This window comes from Aegilops tauschii, chromosome 2 (genome assembly GCF_002575655.3).
Source record: "Aegilops tauschii subsp. strangulata cultivar AL8/78 chromosome 2, Aet v6.0, whole genome shotgun sequence".
Taxonomy (NCBI): Eukaryota; Viridiplantae; Streptophyta; class Magnoliopsida; order Poales; family Poaceae; genus Aegilops; species Aegilops tauschii.
The window spans coordinates 91499556-91509669 of NC_053036.3; the positions used below are offsets into that span (position 1 = coordinate 91499556).

The 10114-nt window shown below is 44.3% G+C and overlaps 1 protein-coding gene and 1 pseudogene across 3 annotated transcripts; one reads left to right on the plus strand and one right to left on the minus strand.

Annotated features, from left to right (window-relative positions):
* Positions 1-381: 381 nt before the first annotated feature.
* On the plus strand, positions 382-3244 carry LOC109736875 (putative F-box/kelch-repeat protein At5g24040). Of its 3 annotated transcripts, none has more exons than XR_012201902.1 (2): positions 382-961; positions 1854-1948. XR_012201902.1 is itself a non-coding variant. In XM_020296094.4 (2 exons), the coding sequence occupies exons 1-2, from the start codon at positions 653-655 to the stop codon at positions 2956-2958; spliced, it is 1155 nt and encodes a 384-aa protein (XP_020151683.1). In that variant the 5' UTR covers positions 546-652; the 3' UTR covers positions 2959-3244. The 3 variants fall into 3 exon arrangements, 2 of the variants coding, with proteins under 2 accessions (XP_020151683.1, XP_020151681.1); XM_020296094.4 differs by having other exon boundaries at positions 546-702; positions 1854-3244; XM_020296092.4 differs by having other exon boundaries at positions 784-917; positions 1854-3244.
* On the minus strand, positions 526-7319 carry LOC120974984 (uncharacterized; annotated as a pseudogene).
* Positions 7320-10114: the final 2795 nt, after the last annotated feature.

Genomic DNA, 10114 nt, shown 5'->3' on the forward strand with positions numbered 1-10114 from the left:
CCAATCTTGCATAGTGCTCTGTCGCTCCTTTATTCCCGGATCCATTGTTGGCCCCATTGCTCGTGATGTGTGTTGTTCATTTGGCTTGGATCTTCATGTGGCCGCTTCTGCCACTTCGACGTGCACTCGGTCATTGGTTGCTTCCTTTAGGTCAAACCGCTTTCTCGGGGAGAATAGGTGATGACACTAAGGTACAAACTCGTCGATGTTTCCTTCGTAGCAGTGTGTGGTTTATATTGTGTCCATGTGCGGTGAGTTGTATAGTTTATTGCTCTTTTTTTCTCTAATTAGCCGGGCAACCCTCTTCTTCTTAATCACTGAAAATGATAAATCCTTGCCCCGTTTATTTATAAATAAAAAAGAAAATATGTTTTGCTTCTCCATGTGTACTTATGGTAGAAGAAAGACGAGTGATACCAACAGCGAGATCGAACGGCTCGCAGGAAGCCAGGAACGATCGTGTGACTAGCGAGGCGATCGATCGGTGGCTTCCATCGGTTTACCGACGCCCATCGGCGTAAAAACGACGAGCTCTGGATCGATCGGTGCCTTCCTCCGCCTCTTCGTTGCCGGCGGTCGACGGATCCGACGAAGAAAGGCGGCGCACCGGTAGCGGTAGGCACGCAGACTGGCGTGCCGTGAGCCCGTGATCATGCAGCCACCGCTCGAGCTCTCGCCGCCGGCACCCGCCCTCCCTCTCCCGTGACCTCTCCCTCCCTCTCTTTTTCCATTCTCTTCCTAGTGCAAATTTGTTGGGTGGATTAGATCCAAACTAGAATCAGCCAAGAACACATCTCTACGGCAGCTATTGGTCAGTAGCCGTCGTGCATCTTGGTAATTTTGCCAGTTTCCTTGTCGCGGCCACGAATGAATGATGCTCCCCTGCCTAGATGCACGCCCGCTCCTGATTGCGTAAGGTGAGCGTACTGCGAGATTGCACAAATGTTGTCTGGATAAACAGGTGAGAGTTTTGCGAGATTGGTGGCACTTGATTTGTTATTTGTTTTGAGAATACTCTACAAAGTACAAACATCACCAGTTTAGCTATTTGTGGTTGCCTGAATTTATAATTTGGGTCAGTCGAATTTCGCGTGAAGGAAGGAATAGTTGGAGGGAAGGAAGGAGCTCTCCTGGGGAGCCCTCTGGGTCTATCTTAGGGTGGCAGCCGGCAGGCGACCCTGGTATCTATCTTAGTCTTGCAGGCGACCCCGGTATCTATCTTAGGCTGGCAGGCGACCTCATTATCTATCTTAGGGGTGTGGGGCATGGTACAGGTTCATCGAAAAAAAACTGGTCATCACCGGGCGGCGGAAGCACGGCGGTGGGCGGCGGTTCAGGGGAGCGCCGTCGGCCGCGGCGGCGGAGGCAGGCGGTTAGGCCTGTGCTGGATCGGTGAGGGAAGAGAAACAATACACGTATCGGTTTGAGGTTGAAAATGAAGCATTATCCGTTGGATCTTGATCCAATGGTTGAGATAGGAGGGGGAGAATTGGCTGACTGTTTTCAGATTTTCACGCGACTGGCGCCTAACCGCTCCCAAATATCACCCCCCAAATGCATGATTCGGAAATGTACCAATTTTAGCTCACTAAATAAGGTTATCTATCTGAATTCTGTCGTACTGAGCATCAAGCTGTTGGCTATTCTGCGGTGGCTTATTTTAATTGTAGTGTGCCATCTTGATATACATCTTACTATGTAAAGCATTAATGTTTAAAACATGAATATTTTTGTTTTCCTTTAATGTGTAGTACTGCAGTAAGAGCCTAAGTACTAACACATTTCCAATCTTTTTTCTATGATATCTGATTCCTCAATGCTGATACATCGTTCTTGAATTTTTTGTATGACAGAGAAGTGGTTGTCGCAGAGTGGTCATCTAAGAAAATATGCCACTGCTTGGTCTCTACCTCAGCCTCATCTGAACACCGTGTTTGGGCAGACCTACCGGACAACCTGCTTCACCTAATCATTGCTCTCTTAAGCTCATTCCATGACCTCCTTGCTTTTACTGGCACCTGTCACTCTTGGCGTGCTGCGGTCTTTTCCTTCCCATCATCCATATACGCCTTTGTCTTCCCACCTCTCCATCTCAAAGCAGGTTTGCGTAGGGCTAATTGGCATTGCAACACAAGTTACAATCTCTTATCGAACTACAAATGGCATCTTTGTGATCTTGTGAGGACAAACTTATCTCTTCGCCGCTCAGCACCCCGTAATACTCCAAATTACATGCGCTATTTGGGCTGCTCATATGGGCATCTTATCTTCTCCTGTGTGGAGCACCTTCTCCTTGTCGATGTTTACACAGGTACTAAGGTGAAGCCACCCAAACTCCACACAAACAGTGATTGTGTGATCGATAGTGCCATTCTTATGGCTCCACTCAGTTCATCCAACTCGTGTCTCCTCCTTTTCTCGAATTTATTCATCTTCCAGTGGCAGGTTGTAACAAATTCCTGGACAGAGTACCCTCTTGTTTCTGAACACTTTCTTATTCAGATTGTTTTGTTCAAAGGTCAGATGTTTGCCATAGACTTTCCCCAGACGCTGAAAACCATATCCTTGGCACCTCAGCCCAACGTGCAGGAAGTCGATGTTGTGTGGGGAGAGGACATTGTTGTTGGCTTGAATTATGATCCATGGTTGGTGGTCAGTGGTGACATGCTTCTCATGGTTGATCTTGTTGGTGACTTGATAAGCAATGGCACCTTTCAGGTCTCCCGCTTTGATTCTTCAGCCGAACCAGCTAAGTGGACAAAGATGGAGAAGTTGGAAAACTGGGCTCTCTTTATCAGCCTTGATAGGAGGAACCCTACATTTTCTTGCATGAACCCTGAAAGATGGGGCGGAAAGAGTAACTGCATTTATGTTCCGAGTGCGTCCAAAGACTCTGACGAACCTTGGATTGCTGTAGAGCTTGGCCAGGCAGTTTACAGTATAACTCGCTCGGATTAATACATTCTAGAAGGCAAAAGCAATCAGCTTGAGAGCCTCTGGGTGCTCCCCAGTTTGGTCTATGGTGTTGGCCAGTGAACGATCATGTTTGGTTGTCGCGTGTTTTTTACTCTTAGTGAGCCTCTGCATCAGTTAACGACAGTGGCAAGCGTTAAGCAGTTACAGAGGAAGAACCGGGAAGGAACTGAAGTGTCTAATTTGTACAAGCATTTGCACTCTGAAATGCTGAAAGTACCTACTGGACATGTATGTTTCCGAAAATGTCAATTTATGTTGAATTTTATTACGGTTTAATTGTTCATCCAGGAGCATATGCTCCTGGAGCCAAAACGCTACCCTTGATTGTGGATTGCCACAAGAACATCCTTACTTCGTTTTTTTTTCTCTGAGGGGGAGAATTACACAACTGTTGCAACCAGAGGAAGGAAGTTCTTCATAAAGGCCGTCAGACAGTGTAGTGCAAGTTCCTCTTGGCTAATGTATTATCTTTAGTTCTCGATGGAAGGTGTTATTATCACAATCAGAGAGAGCATCAGCCTAAAAGTGCTCGCAGCAAAATGAGTGAATTAAAAATAGTCCAGAAAAACCAGTGATTTGCAACTCAAGAATACTTGGTTCATTGATTTTGTAGATTCATTATTCATCTGTCTAATCAAGCGACTTAGCTAGTGATGAAGTTAGGAATAGATGTCATGAACATTTTATTTTTGGTTGAAGAGGGCAACTGTAAAACTGGTACAACGGAACAGTGTAGTGCAAGTTCCTCTTTGCTAATGTATTACATCTAGTTCTTGAGGGAACCTCAGCACTGTAATTATCACAAACATGGTCCAGCTCGCACCAAAAGAAAAACGTTCTGACTTCTGAGGGAAAAACAAAACAAAACTGCACATCAGAGTTCAGAATGGTCCAAGTGTTTGTAGACGTAAAGAAGTTCAGAAAGATCTAGTATACCGTTTCATCATCCAACACTTGGAAGAAAAATGCAGCAGAACTAGCTACGGGAGAAGCTTCAACACATACATTCTCCATGCAGGCATGCATCTGAACACCAGAGAGAGCATCCCTGTAGACTGTTTATTTTCTAGTCTCTGTTTATTTTGGCAGCATGCATCTGAACTCTGAAATCAATGCAATCAGCGCAAGAAATGAGGGCAAGATGTAAAATGTATTTGTGGTGGAAAATAAGATCTTGCAGCATCCTTGCTTGCAGAGAGTAAGCATTTTGAGCACACATGAGTTCCAAGAAAATCATCAAACTGTAACCAACTATATAGAAAATTAATGAGAGATGGGTTTGTTTGCAGATAATATAGAGATTCAGGGATAAAATCTGCGGTGCTTATCCTATGTATACTCTATATAGAGATTCAGATATTATGACATGCTAACTTCATTTTCTAGTTGGTTACAGTCTACATAGGATAAGCTCTGCATAGTATACATGACAAAACAATTAAGCACTGCAGATAACTTATTTTTTTTCAAAACGGAGCACTGCAAATAACTTAGAGATTCAGAGTTTACAGAGGATAAGCTCGACAGCAACTACTGCATATTTAGGCTCCAAAGTATGAATAACTTAGTTCGACACTTGACAGCAGAAGTTTAAATTTAATTAGGTTCTTCTGAGCGTGCTGTCGATCCTTGATTGTCTTCAGTTGATCCATTTCCAGTGCTGCATTGTTGCTCTAACTCCTCCGTGACAGTTGCTAGGCATTCCGGTGTTACAAAAACAGGGAGACCAGACTCCAATCTTTTGTCTGGGATCCAGGTAGTCGTGCATCCAAATGGTATGATATTTCTGTAGTCGCGTGAGATCTTAGATTCATCAAAAATTCCACTCCAGGTCCTACCTAGGTAGGGCAGGCTGTAGTATGGGGACATGTATGTAGCAGAGCTAACCCCAATCTTACAACAGATGGCGATAACATGAGAGCAAGGCTTGTGAAGTAGCTACGGCTTGCTGAATGAACATGTGGCAGTTTTTTCAACTGTGGATCCTTCAGACTTATTCATGCTGCGGGTATATTCCGACTTCAGGTGAACAGTCACCTCCCTCTTCCTTCCCTTAACTGTAAACTTCCGATCCAATACCTCACCACGAGCATTCTTCTCATCGGCATACGTATAGGTAAGTGTATGCATCTCGGATTTCTGCATTTTGGAGTTCATGTCAACCTGGACACGTTTCGGGAAGTTAATTGATGGGTTGCCAATTGCTTTGTTTGCTGCAGCACTTGTGTTTTCGAAGTACTTTACCAAGCGCAGGAACGTCACCTCCACTATCGCACTGAGCGGAAGGCATGTGATCCCTTTCAACACAGGGTCGTTCTTATATACATCAGCTATATCACTGCCCATGATGCCATATCTTGCTCCATCTCTGTCATATGCTAGTGACCACTTCTCCTTTGGTTTCAGACTGATCCAATCAGAGAACTTTGTTATCTTTCCTTTGGTGTCATCGGCATGATCTTCTTCCTTCCCATCCTTCACAGAATCATGTTGGTTACATTGGTTTTGCGCCTCAAGCTCTCCCACCTCATGCTTGACTGATTCCTGCTGCATTTCCCCACTAGCGCCCTGTTCTTTCTCCACCATATATTTGGACGTCAACTCGTCTAGCTCCTGCCAGATTTTTCCAAACTTATGGCGCCGCTTCTGCTGGCAAAGTTTCCTGAACATCAGCAGAAGCTTCTTGTCACCAAAAGACGCAAAGAAGTTTTAAGCAAGGTCTTCCATGCACCACCTGCTTTCTGCTTTACGCCACTGTCGATCTCGGGATTTCAGAAGGTCCTCCACAGCATCAATCAACTCCCTTTTGTAGTCATGTATAATGCACACATCAGACTGATGCACCACTGCTCGCTCCAAATTCCTAAGAAACCACAACCAACTTTCCTTGGTCTCACCCTCAACGACAGCACATGCTACTGGAATGGAAAAATCATTAGCATCCAATGCCACAGCAGTCAACAACATCCCTTGATATTTCCCACATAGTGGTGTGCCCTTGATGCATAGCACAGGGCGACAGGTATGGAAGGCCTGTAAGCACTGTCCAAATGCCCAAAACATACGCTGCAGGACTCGGAAACCCTTACACTCTGCAACCTCTGCATCCTTGATGTCAACAAAACAACCAGGGTTCTTGCGTGCTATTTCCTTAAGCAACCTTGGGGCAAAGTTGTGTGAATCATAAAAGGTACCGAATTCCCTCTCTAGAGCAAACTGTCTTGCCCTCCACGCCTCGACGGGACTAATCTTCTCGCCTAAGGGTCCAGTGAGATAATGCACAAATTCCTTAGCTGTCATCGTCAGGTCATCCACAAGGTCACAGAAAGCGTAGACAACATGAACTTCTGTGTCACATGTTTTTTTCTCTTCAATTTATTTGCAAAGGAACTCCAGCATTTGCCAGTCAAAAACTCATGCATGCCCCACGGGTAGTCCTCCAAACAACAGTCCGGTTCGGAGGACTCTTCGTCAAAGAAATCAGTTTTGCGTTGCTTGAGGAACCCCTTGATATCGAGATCTTGTGTTTCTGGATGGAGCCGGAACAGCCTGAAGATCCAGAGCTGTAGATCCACCAATGACATGGACTGTGGCTGCAGCGGCAGCTCACCAATTAAGTGAGCACATTTGTCTTCTAAATAGTTGCCACGCACGCGGGAAAACGGTGCTCTACATCCATAGTACACAGGCATCTGAATCGGCTCCTCAACCTACACCATCAAACAATGCCACAACACGCATGGAAAAGATTCAGACGAATCAAACAACCAAGCAAGTACAGGGGACAAATTCAGACTAACTAAAGTATCACTATCAAGTGAGCTGATGGATGGGTACAGTGAACTACAGACCTGCGTCTTGCGAGGCTTCCCGACAGCCTTTGCCGTCGCCGTCGCCGGGGCCTTCCGCTTCCTCGCGCCGGCGAATGTACCCTGCAAGATCAGAACACGCAGATCTTCAACAAAACGGGTGGCGGAGAATCCATCGAGTGGTACCCGGAGGGCGGCGAGGAGAGCGTACCAGCTGGGGGACGGGGAGCGCGTCGGGGCCGGCGAAGGAGGGGACTTCAGCGGCATCGGCGCCGGCGCGTGGTTCGTCCATCGCCGGCTTCGTCGGAGCAGGCTTGCCGCCGTCGGAGCCGGAGCCGAGGCCGGCGTGGGTTTCCATCTCTTTATGTGCGCGCATTTGGGCAATGGGAATGGGAAGAGGGTTTTCCCTCGCTTCTGGAGTTTTTCCCTCCATTTTCTCGTGATGGGCCGCTCGCCACGAGGTTGTACCTGGGCTGTGAGAAGGCTGTGGGCTCTCGTCCCCACTGAGAAAGAACTCTCCCAAAAAAGCTCGCAATAAAACAGCAGACACTCCTAGAAGAAACAGTACAAGATGGAAACCATGTTACAGTGGAAACATGTACAAATATGAAGCTGAAAATCATTTGGGAGGTATGAACAATAAAAAATTCAGCAATGAATAGTGAAAAAAAAGTGCAACATTTTTTTGACCTAACTATTCATGGAAAACTTGTTATTTTATTTCTTGACTCCCAAATGAATATAGATTTCACTATCAAAATTTGCAATGTATTTGGTAAAAAGCAGATAAGTTTGACTTGTGAAAAAACTGAAACTTCAATTAGTTTGCAAACGGAAGGAGTTGAATGGAAGATCCTTACCGCAATAATATAATCATATAATCCAAGACATTATTTTAACAAAAAATGGTGGATACTGGACGCAACATTTTGGCGGAACAGTAAATTCGTTTAAAATAGTAAAAAAAATCAAAGAGAACTGATTTTTGTTTGTGATGCTAGATGCTAATGTGCGTGAAGTCCATGACAAATTTCGTGAAGTTTGGACATTTCAGTAGCTCTCAGTAAAAAAGATAAATTTTGGGATGTAAGAAAGTTACTGTTTACATGCTGTTTTGACCGATTTTGTCTTTATTTGCCATGAGCTCCTCGGATGTCCGAACAAGCTCAAATTTGGCAAGAACGTCTCGAATTGGAATATCTTCCACCTAAAAAAATCAGATTTTTTTGATATTTTTTTGAATTTACTGTTCACTAGGTGCAGATCAGGCCCGACCATTGAATTGAATATCCGATCATATATATGTAACACCATATTTTCCTATCATTATCATGAGTACAAAATATCATCACCGAGCAAACACATCTCCTCCCGAGCACGGGTGCGACGTGCCCCGGCGCCATATTTAGTTCTCGAGGGAAGTAATCAGTGAGATTATCACCACCAGTAGCAACGGTCGCAGGGTGCTCATAGCACATCGCGAAAAGAAAAGGGTGTCTGCAGCGAAAAGAATTAAACATGGTCCAGCCGTCCAGCTTCATGTGCTTTCATTCAAAATCTTTCTGGGCGAAAGTGATTTTATTCATTTAATGGACATGGCTGTTGGCCTGTTCCAACTCAAGAATGGCTGGTTGATTATTCATCAGTCTAATCAAGCAACTTAGCTAGTTCGATGAGGTTAGGAATCGGTGTCATGAACACCAAATGAAAAACGTTCTGAAGGAAAAACACATAAGAAGAAGAACTGAGTGCAGAATGGTCCTCTGTCTATATCGAAAAAGGCTTTCGCCTCGCTTTATATTATAAAGCAACTGCCCAAGCCAAACATCCAATAGGGTTCACACACACACAAAGGTCTAGTACAGACAAGTAGTCAAAGGGCTTTCTCCTCTGTCTGTACACGTAAAGAAGTTAAGAAAGATCTTGGAAATTGTTTCATCATCCAACAGTAAGCATAAAAATGCAGCAGAACTGCAGAAAAATGCATTATGATTCTTTATAGTATGTTGTTTCTTCACTGAGCACACAACGGAAGAAATACAGCAGGAAATTACTTTCCTCCCAAGAAAAAAACATGATGAATGATGAAGAACAGTAGCAAAGAATTGACCAATAATGCAACATTATCTCTGTACATATCATTTATTTTCAATTTAATGATGAATACGCAGTACTCATTCAGTTTCTCCTGGGAAAAAACATAGCATTATTATATTTGTTTTTGGGAAGACCAACTTAACACAGGTAAATGTGCTAACAGAGCAAACTGAAAGCAGCATGTCAACACCTGATGGCAAATCTGTAGACTGGCTACTTAAAAAAACTGTAGACTGGAACTCTGTACCGCATTTGCATATGGATTCAGAGAAATTGTTCACGATGCACAGATCTTGGCAACATTCTTGCTTGCAGAGAAAAATATGTTTAAACAAGAAATGATGTCTTCTAGAACAATTTGGCATTCGAGCATGCAAGAGTTCCAACAAAATTATCAAACTATAACGGTGTAAACTACTGGAAAAATAATAATATAGAGCAAGATTTACGAGTCGATGAGTCGACAAGTCATTCTGAGGTTGAGACTCATAGACTAAGCGTGACTAATCGACACGAATTGACACTGAAGTTTCGAGTCAAAGACTAGTCGACACTGAAGTCTAGTCAGGCCTGAAGTTGAGACTCATAGACTAGTCTGTAAGTTGAGACTCATAGACTAGTCTACAGACTAGTCTTGACTAGTCCTTGGACTCATAATCCATCATATAGAGGGGTTGATTTGCAGTCTTCCATGGGCGTAGTAACCATATTGTCTTAATATGCCTAAATTCAGTTTTCATGCACTGCAAATAATACCAGAGGTTCAGAGTTTACATAGGATAAGCTCGACAGTGACTACTGCATATTTAGGGACCAGAATGTTAATACCTTGATAGGTGATAACAGAAGTTTAAATCTCATTAGGTTCTTTAGCACGTGTTTGTTGTCTCTCAAACCTAGAGCTCTGTCTATGGCGAAGAAACTACACGAGTCTGATTTTTTATGCAGCGCACTGAACTGCTGCGTTTTCTGTCCTCTTTATTCTCTGATGAACGGGGAAAACGGATCGAGGACGACCCCCTCTACTGGATCGTGCCATCCCACGATCAGGGGCGTGCGCTCGCCGTGAACTACGGCCTCGGGATCGCACAGACTGCGTCTTCGGGCTCTATCTCTAACTGAAACCAAATAACCAGCTAACTGAAAATACTACGCTGCCGTAGCAGCTCTGACTACTTGTCACGCTAGATTATTAGCTAACAATCTCCCCCTAAGCTAGTCGTGACACAAAG